At 36.9% G+C, this 17,707-nt stretch overlaps 1 protein-coding gene across 1 annotated transcript in view; it reads right to left on the bottom strand.

Moving 5' to 3' along the window:
- syt9b (synaptotagmin IXb) overlaps positions 1-1,196 on the bottom strand; it is a 156,443-nt gene extending 155,247 nt beyond the window's left edge. Inside the window, exon 1 of the mRNA XM_030135981.1 lies at positions 484-1,196. Within this exon, the coding sequence (XP_029991841.1) occupies positions 484-631 (148 nt within the window). The 5' untranslated portion in view covers positions 632-1,196. The remainder of the gene's footprint in view (positions 1-483) is intronic.
- Between the last annotated feature and the right edge of the window lie 16,511 nt (positions 1,197-17,707).

Raw genomic sequence — 17,707 nt, forward strand, 5'->3', positions numbered from 1 at the left:
TTTAGGATTAGAGTCTAAAAGGGTTAAAATGAACAATCACCACTTATTTTAACCTCTGCTTGATAGGAACAACACAGATAATGACATTTTTGTACATACTTGTAAATAAATGTGGGCAGAAAGGGGTTCAAATCCTGTAAGAACACAATAATAATAATAATAATAAAATTAATAATAATAATAATAATAATAAGGCTCCAATTAAGTAGAACATTTAGTTTCATTTCTAAACTTTTAAGAACATGTTCATTTTTTCCCCTTTTCAACAACAAAAAGAAAAAAAAAAGGCTCCAGGTCTGTTTAGGATTAGAGTCTAATGCTTGTCTAAAAATACACTTTTATTTTATTCAGCCTGTGGAAGTTGTAATGAAATCAAATTAGCAATTCAAGCACATTTCTGATGAGTTTTGAAGACGCAAAAAATGGAACTCTGCCCTAGTTTTTTTTTTTTTTTTTTTTTTGTAGATTTTTGTCCATTCTTACCTGAGTCCGTGTAGCGGGGTCTGGCCAGGTCCCTGAAGTAGTAGATGAAGTCCAGGCAGTTGTCGTCCTGTACCTCCCCCTTGGAGCACAGGTCTGACAGCAGTTCCAGCGCCTTTCGACAAATCTCATCCTCTCTGTCTGCAGGCATTGCCCTCCAGCATCCTTCTGACTGGTCGGCCACTCCGGCTGATCTTCCACCTGTCACTCACTCACACACGCACGCACTCGCACACACTCACGCACTCACTCACACACGCGCGCGCAAACACGCTCCACTCTCAGCGCAAAGACGCACCAGGAGAAGCGCCGCGGTTACACCCCTGGATAGGTCCGGCGCGCTCCACGCATCCGCCAAAATCCAACTGAAATGTGGAACTGAATCAATTCGGTGTCGGTTCTGAAGTGAAAACACGAGGTTTGAAGTGACGTGGGAGAAGTTTGCATCGGTTTCAACCATCCAGCTCGGTGTAATTTTTGCGCGTTCGGCGAAGAATTAGCGCATCCAAAGCAGCGCGCAGCTCTCACTCGCCTCCTCTTCTCTTCTTCTTTTCTTTCTTTCTTTCCCTCCCTTCTCCTTTCTTCTCTTTTCTTTTCTCCTCTCTCCCCCTGCTCCCTGGTGCTGCTGCTGAATCACTCCTGAGCCTCCAGGCTTCAGCAGCGCCAGTCAAGGTCCCTGAATGAATACTCGCCTTTCACTTCGCTCAATTATTTCTCAATGCACTGGGATGCGGAGAGACAGACAGGAAGTTCTGCCTCCAACCCCCCCCCCCCACCACCACCACCACCACCACCACCACACCCCCCCAACATCCCTACACAGCTAACCAAGCCTTCCCACCCTATTGGAAAAAGACCAGTGCTGTGCAAGTTACTTCTAAACTGTAATCCATTACATTACAATGTTTCAATGCTTTTAAATTTTTTTACTTTTTAAGAAATGAAATTACTCCCACCTTTTTTTTTTTTTTTTTTTTTTACTTTATTTATAGAAGTTTTCAACATTCATAGAACTTTTCATTTAACAAATAATTCCCACTTTTTTTAATACAGATTAAAAATAATAATAATGATAATAACAGACAATAAAACGAAAATGCAAATTTTATTTATAGAAGTTTTCAACATTTATAGAATTTTTCATTTAACAAACATAACATTTATAACCCCCCCATACACACACACACACACACACTTTATTTTTGACAGATTTTACATTTGTTAACAGACAATGAAATGAAAATGCAAATTTTATTTATAGAACTTTTCAACATTTATAGAACTTTTCATTTAACAAATAATTTCCCACTTTTTTATACTGTATTTCTGACAGATTATAATTTTTTGACAAATTAAAAGAAAATGCAAACTTAATTTATAGAACTTTTCAACATTTATAGAACTTTTCATTTAACAAATAACATTTATAATTTCCCACTTTTTTATATACTTTGTTTTTGACAGATTTTACATTTTTAACAGACAATAAAACGAAAATGCAAACTTTATTTATAGAACTTTTCAACATTTATAAAACTTTTTATTCAACAAATAATTTCCCACAAATATAACATTTATAATTTTACACTTTATATATATATATATATATATATATATATATATATATATATATATATATATATATATATACTTTATTTTTGACAGATTTTACATTTTTCAACCGACAATAAAACAAAAATCCAAACTTTATGTATAGAACTTTCCAACATTTATCGAACTTTTGATTTAACAAATATAACATTTATAATTTTCCACTTTTTTATATACTTTGTTTTTGACAGATTTTACATTTTTCAACAAACAGACAATAAAACGAAAATGCAAACTTTACTTATAGAACTTTTCAACATTTATAAAACTTTTTATTCAACAAATAATTTCCCACTTTTTTTTTTTAATACTTTATTTTTCACAGATTTTGTTTTTAACAAACAGACAATAAAACAAAATAAAAACTTTATTTATAGAACTTTTCAACATTTATAAAACTTTTCATTTAACAAATATAACATTTGTAATTTCCCACATTTTTTTATACAGATAATAAAACAAAAATGCAAAGACATAAGAAGCAACAGACGTCAACAAGCACAGACAGGGCAGTACCAAACCTGGGTCTATACGGGTTAAAAGTAATTCCTTACCTTATAATATTACTGTCTCAGAATTGTAATGCATTACATGACTCTATTACTTTTGAGTTACATACAGATGGCGCATGCGCTAGCTAGCTAGCTTAAGTAGGATTCTAGCTAGGCGTAAAATCCTACTTAAGTGGAAATCACCACAGCCCCCTCTTGTATCTGGTTGAAAGACCTCATGTTTTTTTTTTTAATTAGAGAAAATCAAATTGACTCGACGTGGGGACACAAGTACATTTTTTAATCCCTGGAGTCCTTTTATACAATCCTTTACTGACTTCCAAACACTCCTGTGATCTAGTATGTTTAAGACTACCTCCCTACCTTCCATCTTTTAATAAATAGGACACATATTTATACTCCTGATTCCTCACTCAAGGTCATCCGTGACTCTCTGTATGTATCTCTTGTATGTATTTATTCTTTATAGCCTTTTAGTATTTGTCTTGTTTTTGTTTGTTTTTGGGTTTTTTTTGTTTGTACTCCTTTACTGTAAATGTCTTATATGTTTTTGTTTATGTTTTTGGTGCCTCAGATATATTTGTATGCCTCTTTTGTCAAGGGATGGGGAATGGAAGGGTGTCGGGGAGGGTGGTGGGAGTTTCTGTTCTTTGACATCCATATGAATATTTATACTGTAATATCCTACATTTATGCTTTAAAATGAATGAAAAAACATTGATGAAATAAATGGCACATGCACAGTAAAACCCAACCCCCCAATAAAAGAGATAGTAGAGCCTTGGGACGCATAAATTTACGCCCTGAAGTACATGTGGGCAGATAGCTCAGAAAGTAACACCACAGTCTACCATGTTTGAATCCCAGCAGGAACACTTGCATTTTTTTCAACCTTTTACATCTTCAAACAGGGGGCGCTGCACTGAGGACGCTGGTAGATAAATCCACAATCAATAAAGAATTCTAACTAGTCATACGTTGCTTTTCCATTGGACATCTGCGCAAAACTTTACTGATGTTTACTAAATGTAAAAAAAAAACGGAAGTGCGTAATGTCAGTTTTTCCATTGAATCACAATTGTGATAATTTGTTTATTTATTATCGCGAGATGACGCGAGAAGTCATTCCATAAACATGGCGACGAACGTAAATATCGTGTTGTTTTACAGATATATTCATTATTATTATTATTATTATTATTATTATTATTATTATTATTATTATTGTATATTACCCCTCTATCCTGTACTAAATTTAAAAAATGATTCAGTTGGTTCGGTCTTTCCATTGCAGTTTTGTGTGATATACCAGTTGCACTACGCCTGAAAAACCACCTCTTGCCAGCTCAAAAACTTGTTTTTGAAAAACGAGAGTTTTGGCAAAATTGTCATTTTCCCATTGGGTAAATTTTTATGCACAAATTATATTCACACAATTTGAGGGTCAATTGAAAAGCGACTATGGAAACGTTAGCTTACCTTGTCATTGCTGATCACAGGGATCATGCTAATGCTAACTAGCTTCTGTAAAGCAGGGTTGGGGTTAGTAATGAGCATACGTCCATGTGGACAATGGACTGTCTTCTGCCGTCTGCACCCATGGGCTGAACACCAACAGGAAATAGAACTGTACAGATGCATTTTTGATTCCTTAAAGGGGTCATATTTTGCTAAATTCACTTTTATTTTTCTTTGGTTCATTTATTTGTGTATTTGGACCCCAATAATTCATAAAGTTTGAATTTGAACCCTCCAGGTGCACTGTAAAAAAAAAAAAAAAAAAAAAACAGTAAAAAAAAAAACAGTATTATCCCTGCAGCAGGGGTGCTGAAAAAATACTGTAAAATAACGGAAAATAACCATCTCATAAAAATATGGTAATTTTCCATAATTAAAATACAGTTTTTTTGCCCTAACTTTACATGAGATTTTGCATATTTTTTTTGACTTTTTTAATGTTTAATAAAGAATATTTTCATGTATTAAAACAATCAAATTACCTATAAATATATATATATATATATATAAATAATTTTCAATGAGACTAAGTTGTCCAATCCACTGATAAAAACTGTATTTGGACAGTTTATCAGTGCTTGTACATGTTATACATTCACAAAAACACATTTATTCAACATTTTTGTTGTGAAACCTCCCGTAATTACACAAGATATTTGTCAATTAACAAACAAGTTTTGTTAAACTTACAGAACAAATACTTCTTTAATGGTTAATTGTCAGTAATTTTATTTATTTATTTATTTATTTATTTATTTTTTGTGACAGTATTAAACTTTAAATTAACAGTTTAATCTCATAAATAGAAAAGAAATATTTGTGAAATTATAATACATTTGCAAATGTATTTTAACTGTATTTTTCTGTGAAAAAAGAAAAAAATTCTTTTAAAAATTTAAATTTTATGGTTACAGTTTTTTCATATTATTTTCCATCTGACATGTAAAATCACAGTCTATTTTTGTAATTTCATTGAAATTTTCCTGTATCTTAAAAATACAGGAAAAATCTGTAAAATAAACAGTGAAAATTCTGTTAAATTACAGATTTTTTTTTTTTACAGTATGCAGCAAAGCTATCTTTATATTCATTTTGGCAAAAATTGAGTGGAGTTCTACATCCCGTTTTAATTCCTGCTTAATTTGTTACGTTTTATAACTATACTGAACAAAAATATAAACACACCACTTTTGTTTTTGCTCCCATTTTTCATGAGCTGAACTCAAAGATCTAAAACTTTTTCTGTATGCACATTAGGTTTATTTCTCTCAAATATTGTTCACAAATCTGTCTAAATTTGTGTTAGTGAACACTTCTTCTTTGCTGAGATAATCCATCCACCTCACAGGTGTGGCATATCAAGACGCTGATTAGACAGCAGGATTTTTGCACAGGTGTGCCTTAGGCTGGCCACAATAAAAGGCCACTCCAAAATGTGCAGTTTTATCACACAGCACAATACCACAGATGTCACAAGTTTTGAGGGAATATGCACTGGTCATGCTGACTTCAGGAATCTCCACCAGAGCTTTTGCCTGTGAATTGAATGTTCATTTCTCTACCATAAACCATCTCCAAAGCTGTTTCAGAGAATTCATGAAGAAGACTGTGCGAGGAAAATGGTGGTCACACCAAATACTGACTGGTTTTCTGACCCCCCTGGACCACCCAATACAGTAAAAGGGCACATTTTAGAGTGGCCTTTTATTGTGGCCAGCCTAAGTCACACCTGTGCTATAATCCTGCTGTCTAATCAGCATCTGGATCTGCCACACCTGTGAGGTGGATGGATTATCTCAGCAAAGGACAAAGGAGAAGTGCTCACTAACACAGATTTAGACAAATTTATGAACAATATTTGAGAGAAATAGGCCTTTTGTGTTCATAGAAAAAGTTTTAGATCTTTGAGTTCAGCTCATGAAAAATGGGAGCAAAAACAAAAGTGGTGCGTTTATATTTTTGTTCAGTGTAGTTACGTCACGAGTCCGAGTATGACATAATTGTTTATCAGCAGCAGCGGTTGGAGTCCATACTGAAAATATGTCCAAACTTTGAGCCGATTACCTAAAATGTTCAGTTGTTGGTTGAACAAGGTCTCATTGTCTTGCTGTTTTTTCTTTTTTTTTTTTTTTCCATTTGAGCAATTAAATTATGGGCGAAAAATGTGTTGTAACGCAGAGCTATTGAACATGTACCAAGTAAAATATTACTCAAAATTTATTAGTGATGCCTTACACTACTGCTGTACAGCAAAAAGTAATTCACGACTGTAATGCATTACTTTTGTAACGTGCTACTCCCAACCGCTCACTGTGAAAATGCCACTCAATCCTCATGTTTTTTTTTTTTTTTTAATTTCTTTATCCGTCTAATGAATAAAGTCAAAGATCTCCTTCTTCCCATCAGGTAAATACATGAGTAATGAAGTAATATCCCCTGCGCTCCCCTGTAGCAGATGTTTAAACAGGGTAAGGGGCCGGAACACCTGGGAGGGCCCACATGCAGGAGCCTGACCTTTACTGATGCGAGTAATGAAGGGAGAAAACGGAGGATAAATGTCACACTAAAACCCTAGTGAAGGAGCTAATAAAGGCCTCCCTGCCTCCGTCTCTCCGTCTCTTTCAGTGTTCGCTAGAAGTATCAGGAGAGGACCTTTAACGCTATCAACAAAACAGCTCCGAGCCACATGAAAATAACTGCAGTACCAGCTCTTATTGTGCTCCAGCGTTCAGAAGATGCAGATCATGTTATTAATGTAAACACTGTAGGTCGGTACAAGTCCACGGATCAGCAGATGAACTTGGTTACAACGCTTTTCAATCTTTGACTTCCATTGACCATTTTTTTTATGGATTTTCTGATCAAACCACAAAAATATTGTCTCCCTGTATTTCTTTTCTCCTCACTGTTGTTCTTTGATTTCTATCTGGGCGGTAAAATATCATCCTGTGATTTAAAACTTTTTATAACTCTCTCTCTCTCTCTCTCTCTCTCTCTCTCTCTCTCTCTCTCTCTCTATCTATCTATCTATCTATCTATCTATCTATCTATCTATCTATCTATCTATCTATCTATCGTTCTATCGTTCTATCGTTCTATCGTTCTATCTATCAATCGTTCTATCTATCGTTCTATCTCTATCTATCTATCGTTCTATCTCTCTCTATCTATCTATCTATCTATCTATCTATCTATCTATCTATCTATCTATCTATCTATCTATCTATCTATCTATCTCTCTCTCTCTCTCTCTCTCTCTCTCTCTCTCTCTCTCTATCTATCTATCTATCTATCTATCTATCTATCTATCTATCTATCTATCTATCTATCTATCTATCTATCTATCTATCTATCTATCTCTCTCTCTCTCTCTCTCTCTCTCTCTCTCTCTCTCTCTCTCTCTCTCTCTCTCTCTCTCTCTCTATCTCTCTCTCTCTCTCTATCTATCTATCTCCTTTTCCTTTCTCCTCATCTCACTCACCTTCAGCTACCTAATGACTGTATTTGGTAATATCCCTGACTTTTATTTTCTTTTATTTCTCTCCTTTTCTTTATTTGATTTGATTTGACTTAATTTGATTTTTATTTAGTATTATCATTATTACTTTTTTTTTTTTTAATTTTTTCTTCTTGAGAAGTCCACATCACAACAGTCACACCACATACACACCTTACACACTGCGCTACACACAGAACATTTACACAAGCAGGACAGGACATTGATCTTTACTATTGACTGACATGTGTTTCTTTTGTATATTACATGCCATATATCTTAACCCCCCCAAATTATGATGATGTAATGTAAATATTGTATAATACTGTACATAATGTCACTTGGTGTCGCTTCAATAAAGGTGAAAAATAAATAAATAAATAAATAAATAAATAAATAAATAAATAAATAAATACATAAATAAATAAATATTTTTATAATGACAGGGCCACAAGAAAATCCAATCAGTGAATAGTTTTAATATGGTTTATATATATATAATAAAAAAAAAATCTGCTCTGAATGTTTAGGTTAGTTTATTTCAGACACAGACATAATACAAAACATGAAACAAAAATAAAAATAATAATAATAATAAATAATACACAAATAAAAATCAAACAATAGAAAAATAATAATAATAATGATAAACAATACACAAAAAATCAAATAATAGAACAAAAAAAAACGAACAACTGTTGTGCCTGAAAGGGAGTAGGAAGAAGTCACTGCTTATCCAGTCCTACCCCCTAATTCCAGTCCTCAGACTGTTAGTGCTGAATCACTTGATATACAACATAAGATTGTGATTATCTACATACACTTCTACATACACACATACAGTCACATACACACCAGTTTATGTCTACCGCTGTACACACGTCTGCACCCCCATGTTTATATACACACACCATACAATTGAACAACCTGATGTTAAAGAGTGGGTTAAAGTATTTCTTTAAAGCAGTGATATTTTGCTTTTTTAAATAGAATTATGCATTTTCCAACATTTCCCTGTGGTCTACATAAACTGTAAATGCTCTGCTTGGGTCTGAATTCTTCATTAATTCAACTCCACAGGTCCATCTTCAACACTATTTCTGAGTAATGACACCAGAAAGGTGGTTTGGAGCACTGGCCCTTTAAATGCACATGAGCCACTTCAGGCCCCACCCCCTCCAGGTTGTTGGCTGCGCTGCTCTGTCCCGTTCAACCAACAACTGAACATTTTAGGTAATCGGCTCAAAGTTTGGACATATTTTCAGTTTTTACTACAACCGCTGCTGCTAATAAACAATTATGTTGTACTTGGAGAAATGTTTGTCAGAAGTCTGGACCTCATATGTGCAAATGTCGTGACGTAACTAGTTATATGTAACCGATGGTGTTGGACTCTGCGTTGTGTTCTTTTTAATGATGAGACCCACAGTCTCCGTTTATTTTTCTTCAGCTGACAAGTGACAGAAAGACACAAAAACCTCCGGTCAGCGACCCCCGCAAAACATACTCCTCTTCCATGGAAATCCGGAACAAAAGAGGGATACATTAAATTATTAAAACAAAATACAGCATACCTGACAAGTGACAGAAAGACACAAAAACTTCCGGTCAGCGATCCCCGTAAAACAAGCTCCTACACAAACCAAAATGACAGAAATGTGTTTAAGCACATTATAAGCACCTCATACAGCCCGAACTAGCCAGTTCATGTAAAAAAATTAAATGAACAGAGGCTAAACCAAAAAAACTTCTCAGACTGTACGGCTGCTTACCTCTCCCATGGAAATCTGGAACAAAAGGGAAGAAGCAAAGGCACAAAAACTCCGGTTATAGCGTGCAGTGTCACACTGTACAGGGTGGGGAAGCAAAATTTACAATATTTTGAGGCAGGGATTGAAAGACAGTGTATGACTAATTAGTTTATTGAAAGTCATGAGAATTTATTTGCCACAAGAAAATTGACATAATACAAAATGTTTTTATTCTATGTGTCCTCCTTCTTTCTCAATAACTGCCTTCACACGCTTCCTGAAACTTGCGCAAGTGTTCCTCAAATATTCGGGTGACAACTTCTCCCATTCTTCTTTAATAGTATCTTTAAGAAAGTTGACTTTGCTGTGTGATGTTCTATTGGTAGCATGTTCTAAAACGCCCCAAATAGCAGAATCCAGAGGGTTTAGATCTGGGCTAGAAGGCGGCCATAAACATGATTCCCAAAAATTGCTAAAGTTGGATTTGCAGAAATCTTGTATTTTTCTAGCTGTGTGGGCTGGAGCACCATCCTGTGTCCATACATAATTTCCATCTGGGTAGTTTGCTTTAAGCCATGGCAATACCTGGTATCTGGATGGATTTGGTTGGATCCTTTAGGATTTTGGATTTGAGAGCTTTAATAAAAGCGTTGGTATGTTTTTTGTTGCTTCCTCCACTTCCAGACTTTCTCGTAATAGTTTTGCTCATAGTCATTCTCTTCTTTCCATTATAAACAGTCTTTATGGACACTCCAACTCTTTTTGAAATCTCCTTTGGTGTGACGAGTGCATTCAGCAAATCACACACTCTTTGACGTTTGCTTTCCTGATTACTCATATGGGCAAAAGTTTCGGAAAAGGTATGGATAATAGTGTTAGGTATGATTATGACATCAATATAGGTTTGGTTTCAAAACAATTGACGTAGTGCCTGCTGAGAAAAAACAACTAAATGTTCATTGTAAATTTTGCTTCCCCACCCTGTAAATTGCTCGCTGGGGAACAGACCCAAACCAAAAGTTCCACACACTGACCCAGAGGCCCACAATGACAGGTACCAACCGAAAGAAATGAAAATAACATGAACAGATTTTGTGTAATTATAACAATACACAATACCATATACATACCCACATTGCTGTGAAATAATTGACTCTGTTACATATAGACCAAACAAATTAAACAGGAATTAAAACATGTTGTAGAAATCCACTGGATTTTTGCTGGAAAGAATATAAAGATAGTTTTGCAGCACCTGGAGGGTTGAAATTCAAACTTTATGAACTATTAGGGTCCAAATACACACCTAAATGAGTTTTCAGAACCCCCCCCCCCCCCCCCCCCCAAGGCAAATATGAGTTGGTGTGTGTTTCTATATGAGTATTAGGAGCAGGTTCATGATGATGAGCAGTACATGAGTCCTATTTGAACTGCCCATTTAAGTTAAATGACTGAAACACATCCTCCTGTTCTATGTTTGATTCATCATTTTCCTTAATGGGATGGAAAATAAATGACCTGGTGGGTTTTCAGTCTTGATGGGTCATTGTTTGAATCATTTTGACTTCATATATGGTTAAAATAATGACCCAGGATATTCAGTTGGTACTAAAACTGAAGCTTTTCATTCTTTGTGTTTTTATGCAAATTATTACTTAACTCATAAAGACCCAAACATCCATCACCGACCAAAAGCATCTACTGATCTAAACTGTTTCATATCTGTTGATGTGATGGGAATGTATGAGAAGTGAACAACATCGAGTCCGTTGAAAAAAATTTGATCTACTGTTTTTTTTTCATGGAGTTACAAAAATGTCCACTCAGCTACACCACGCATTTAATTTTTGAAGCAAAAAAAAAAAAAACATGTATTTAATTAACCCATAAAGACCCAAACATCCACCGTCGCCTGAAAGCATCTACTGATTTAAACTGTTGATCCATTAATACTATCGATACATGTAAATAATTGGTGTAAAATACAGTTATTCATCTTTTCATGGTCATCAGATATGACCCATTTGGACGTTCAAAGGCTTCGTAGTTACCGTGGAAACACCGTCATCTTCTACAACATTGATTCACCAGTAAAACTCATATAGTTGTATCATTGACAGTGGATGGAAATGCTTGGTTTATGTTCAGTTAATGAGAGATTTGAGTGGAAAAAGTCACTTTTTCATCAGTTTTCTCTGCTTTTGATATAATAACCTTCAGCTTTAATCTGAGCTTTTATGAACAGCTTCATGATCAGTGAATTAAATACAGGAAAATACCTAATTTATACTGACAAAATACGGAGGATAATATTACAAATAAATGGTGAAAAATCACTTACGAAAGGTTAGATAGAGAGAAAATTTCATTCAACTGAAGACTCTTTACTGATTCCTCTATATCTCCCACTGCTGTGCACCTCATTTCCTTTTCCCCACCATTGGAAACTTTTATCTGAGGGGGGCAGGATGTTTGTTGCCCCCCCCCCCCCCAGAAAAATGGCCTGGATGACGCCCTGGTGTTTGCTCTGCTGCTAGATTCACAAGCATCACTAAGTAGCATATCAAACATGTGACATTCCTGCAAATTAATTGCATTCTGTGTGGACAAATGTTTGAGCATATTGGAAGGATTTCCCCCTTTGAAGAAATGGAAGCTTTGCAAGTGTTACAAGTGGACCTGGTGTCTTCTTTTCGCATGAAATTTAGCCAAACTTTGGAGTGTTTCAGCCTCAATGCCATGTTGGCAACTTTCTAAACCAAAACAACACTGTAAAAAAACAAAAACAGTAAAAAAAAACAAAACGGTAATATTCCGGCAGCAGAGGTGCTGAAAAAAATACTGTAAAATAACGGAAAATAACCATCTCATAAAAATACAGTAATTTTCCATAATTAAAATACAGTTTTTTGCCCTAACTTTACATGACATTTTTCTTTTTTTTTTTTTTTTTTTTTTTGACTTTTTAATGTTTAATAAAGAATATTTTCATGTATTAAAACAATCAAATTACCTATAAATAAACATATAAATGATTTTCAATGAGACTAAGTTGTACAATCCACTGATAAAAACTGTATTTGGACAGTTTACCAGTGCTTATACATGTTATACATTCACAAAAATACATTTATTCAACATTTTTGTTGTGAAACCTCCTGTAAATTACACAAGATATTTGTCATTTAACAAACAAGTCTGATTAAACTTACAGAACAAATACTTCTTTTACGGTTAATTATCAGTAATTTTATCTTGTTTTATTTTATTTTTTTTTTACAGTATTAAACTTCAAATTAACAGTTTAATCTCATAAATAGAAAAGAAATATTTGTGAAATTATGATACATTTGCAAATATATTTTAACTCTTTTTCTGTGAAAAAAGAAAAAATTTCTTTTAAAATTTGAAATTTTATGGTTATTCACAGTTAGTTTTTCATGTTATTTTCCATCTGACATGTAAAATCACAGTCTATTTTTGTAATTTCATTGATATTTTCCTGTATCTTAAAAATACAGGAAAAATCTGTAAAATAAATAGTGAAAATTCTGTTAAATTATAAAATTTATTTACACTGAATGCAGTATACGTGTGATGTTGTCATGCATGCACGACGAAGGCAGAATCGATAAGCGGAATAGTAAAGCAGGCAGGCAAATGATTCCAAGGAACTGAGCTACAGGGAACCGGTTCTCAAAAAGAACCGGTTCTGGATGCCCATCCCTACCTTTGTTGGATCCAATGACCCCACTGTCAACACACAGTATCAGCACTAACCTGCTGCTTGAACAGAACAGTGATGTATACGAGAACCATGTGGCCAACGAGTCAGCGGATGAATAAGAAAACTGTTTTGTGTTAGGTGAAATGTTAAGTCAATAAGCCCAGACAGCACTGAGAGAGATATCAATACCGCTCTTTGATAGCATAAAATACATATTGACAGAATGTAGAATGCAGTGAAGAAATGGTTGTATAGAGGAGAAATGCCACCAAAGGCTTCAGAGAACTGACTGTAACACCAAAGTGTGAAACCTTCAATCATATTTTGTATAGATAGGAAGTTCAAAACCAAAATTGCTAACCAATTTATGTAAATATTCAATATTAGCATGTGTTCAGTTCTGTTCTGTGTTATTTCATTTGCTTTTCCACCTTGTTGCTCAAGCGGAATTTGATGGGTTTCGATCTGTACCGCTGTGCAAAGTCCAAACTCCTTTATAATGAAGATAAACCTCCAACAGAACTGAACTCAACATGGGTCAACATCTGTCCTGATCACTAGGGATGAAGATTGAGAGCACAGAGAAACAGTAAATGCTGGGAAGGCTGATGGAGCCACCAGCCACACCAGAAACAGGGGGTAAAAGTACATATAGATCTTATGGCCATGGGAGGGTTTTAAAGCCAAATACGGTAACTTTAGTTCAGTGTGAATTTAGTTTAAGCTTTTATTTTCTTTATAACATGCTTGACTTTTGACTGTTTCAGCTGGAATAAACAAATAAAACTGGGAAACATCAGCATTGTTCCTCTTGAAACTGTCCCTGGAGAAGCTGGGGAGTATGATCCACCCTTCCTGAGAAGGAGAACCACCACCCCAGTCTGCCGGTGCAGTGGTACCATCCCTGACCTCCATGCCATGAAGAGGCGTGTCATTTGGGACAGTCCCGCAACATCCAGAGCTTTAAGGAACTAGGGTCAGATCTCATTCACACTGAGGAGCTGTTTAATCACCTCAGAGACTTCCTCCACTGAAGGAAAGTCAGCAGGATTAAGGAGATCCTTGAAGCATTCCTTCCATCGTCTAACAATGTCCCCAGCTGAGGATTCCATCCTCACTGTAAACAGTACTGGTGAAACACCACCTCCCCCTCCTGAATCACCTGTGATTACCAGAATCTCTTCAAGGCTGACCAATCATCATGCTCTATGGCCTCACCATGCCTTAGTTTTTGCCTCTTCCAGTCCTGTCGGCTGCCTCTGGAGTCCCACAAACCAACTAGGCCTCATAGGACTCCTTTTTCAGCTTACGGCACCTTTTACTACTGGAGTCCACCACCAGGTTCAAGGGTGTTTGCCACTAGAGACACCAACAACCTTAAAGCGACAACTGCACCCAGCTACTTCAGTAATAGAGGTGCTGAACATGGTCCATTCATACTTAATGTTCCCTAATTCCCTTGGGATGAGGCAGAAGCTTTACTGGAGGTGGGAGTTGAAGATGTTCTACACAGGGATGTCTGCCAGACGTTCCCAGTAAATCCGAACTATGCGTTTGGGTTTACCAAGTCTGTTTACCATCTTCCCCCGCCATCAGATCAAACCCAGCACCAGTTGGTGATCAGTTGACAGACCTCCACCCCTTTTCACTTAAAGGTGTGGGAGACTTTCGTGACCAATTTTTGATCAAATCTGTCAAACCTCAGTCATATCCTCAGTATCATGAATCTGTAAGTCTTTCTGTGATTACTCACCTGAATCTCTTGCATTACGGTGAACAATTTCACAGATTCGTGATACCGAGGATATGACTGAGGTTTGACAGATTTGATGAAAAACTGGTCACGAAAGTCTCCCGCGCCTTTAAGTGTCCAGAACATGCAGCCACAAGTTGGATGAAAAAAACAAAAAAGTCAGCCATCGACCTGTGGCCTATGGTGTCCTAGTGCCATGTGCACATATGGACACAACTGTCCCAACGTGGTGTTCGTTCTGGACTAATTTTGCACAGAACAACACATGGATTCAGATCAGGCAGGCCGTTCCTCTCAGTCACAACCCTACTGGTCACATGGTCATTGCCCACATTAGTATTGAAGTCCCCCAGAAGGACAATGGAGTCCCCAGCCAGGGTATATTCCAACCCCCCACAGGGATTCCAGGAACCCTGAGTCCTCCTGGCTGTGGTTCCATAGGCTCAGATAATGTCTCTGACCTGTATATGTATTTGTTTGAATCTTTTTGAGTTTCTGAGTTAAGGTGGTATTATCTCTGGTCCATTGTAGGTCTTTCCTGGTGTTGGTAGGTGGCTGTAATGTGCAGTGTCTTACTGTTGGATTCCTCCTGTTTTAAAATGGAGAAAAGAGGAAAAAGAGGAAGGTCTGGAGCTCCAGTCCTGTGGAAACATGGCAGCACATTATGTTAGACCCACTCTGTCTGTAGATGCATACAGCTCAGTCCAAGGTAACAAAAACACAAGACTTGTTATTTTTGCGTGATACACTAATCTTACTACACCTCTGTAGTACGATGATGTACCTCCTTAAATCTTACAAAATGGACGTTTAATCCCACTGAGTCAAATGAGCCAGTACACAATTCAGTTTCAGTCATCGTTATCTGCATCAGGATTATATTCATGTTTTTTTTTCTGTACAGACAATTATAATTTGATTAAGATAGTTGTTTTCATTTACTCATCTCGCTGGACCAGTGTCTGTGGTGAATTGCTGATGTAACAGACTACAGAGACGTCAAACAGTGCCGTTAGATCAGATAAGCTGTAATGAGGAGGTTTCTTTCTTTCTTTTTTTTTTTTTAATGATACCATTCCCAGGTAAATTTATTGATGCAATACTTGTTGGCCTCTTGCAGGTTAGGCAAGGGTCAGACCTGCACTCTGGTGTACTCCACATAACCATGGCAACAGAGGACAGAGGCAAAACAGAATCAGTTCAGTTCAGCAACAGGATTTATGTCAACGAGGGGAAACTCACACTGTTTTTAGTACTTGAACCTTTCATGCATGATGTCCTTGTTGAAGCTCACTTTCCAAAGGCTGTGAAGGCAATATTCTCTAAACCAGTGTTTCCCAACCTTTTTTGAGCCACGGCACATATTTTCTTTAGAAAAATCACAAGGCACACCACCAAACAAAAATGTCACAAAAAGTGTATTTACTGAAATATTATACAAATCTAGTCTCAACGTACTTACTCGGTGTGAAACCTGGACCTGTTTAGTTGAACACAAAGCTCATATTCTTGCAGGAATTGAAGAAAGACACAAACAAATATTCCTCAACAGCTCTGAGTCTCTCTGTTTTTTCGGGGGGGGGGGGGGGCAGGGCACATCGGGGCACATTGTCACGGAGTGTTTGGAACAAGAAAGCTGAGAGAAGTTCGTCAGCGACCCCTCAGACGAACCCCCGGATTGAAGTCCGATGTCTAATACAGTCTACTCTCGTTAAACCGCCCGCCGTTATACCGCCATTTTCGCTCACCGCCGACCAAAACCATTGCACAAAAATCCCCAATGCATTATTCCATTAGCTACCGCCATTTCCGCCTATCACCATCCGCCAGCCCAGTTCCATGCACAAACAACACTTATACCATTGATTTCCCGACCGTTATACCGCCCGCGTGATTGCCATCGAGTACACATAAATTTTAACAATGCACTGAAACAAACGCGCCAGACGCTGATCGCGACAAGCTACGAGTAGGTCTACGGAACGGCCACCGTTCATTTATCACAGAACACTCAGTAGGTCAGGATGTCAGGAAGAGGACGTGGGATTAAGCCAAAGCCTCTAGATGATGGGGTGTCATTTCCCGACACGGTATAATAATGCTTAAAATGTTTCCCCACTTTAAATGATCCCTTACAACATAACAGAATCAAGATTTATTTAGAAACGCAATTAGAACGGGTTAACGGAGGCAGCATAGACATCATATAGTACAGACATGCACATTATGGACGCAACCCGTTGTAAGGCCATTTTCGCTATACCGCCAATTTGGCCGTGAACGGAAGTTGGCGGTATAACGAGAGTAGACTGTAGTATGGGAGGCATATCCCCCCTGCCCCAACCTGATACCTGGGGTTTGTGGGTTACTCGCTAATCCGCGCGTCACTAGTGAGAGGGGGCTTTATCAGCAGATCGCACCGCATCGGGGCTGGTTCACTTTCACTTTTATTTTTATTTTTGCAAAGGCAAACAGAAGACTGTTGTGGTTGAGTGGATCATTAGTGCGTACAGTCGTATGGATCTGTATCATGCTGTTCTTACAGTACCAGTCAGGTCAAATTGGATAATCTTCCACGGCACACCTGATGATTTTTTACGGCACACTGGTTGGGAAACACTGCTCTAAAGCGCATGGGGGCGGTCTCTATAGACCAGTGTTTTTCAACCTTGGGGTCGGGACCCCACATGGGGTCGCCTGGAATTCAACTGGGGTCGCCTGAAATTTCTAGTAATTGATAAAAAATAAATAATAAAAATACGTACAAATAAAAAACATATGTTGAGTTGACAGAGACAATCCCAATCCATAAAAGACATGACAAACTCTGAAGCTGAAACTGAAGCACTGTGGTTCTGT

This window comes from Sphaeramia orbicularis, chromosome 6 (assembly GCF_902148855.1).
Source record: "Sphaeramia orbicularis chromosome 6, fSphaOr1.1, whole genome shotgun sequence".
Lineage (NCBI taxonomy): Eukaryota > Metazoa > Chordata > Actinopteri > Kurtiformes > Apogonidae > Sphaeramia > Sphaeramia orbicularis.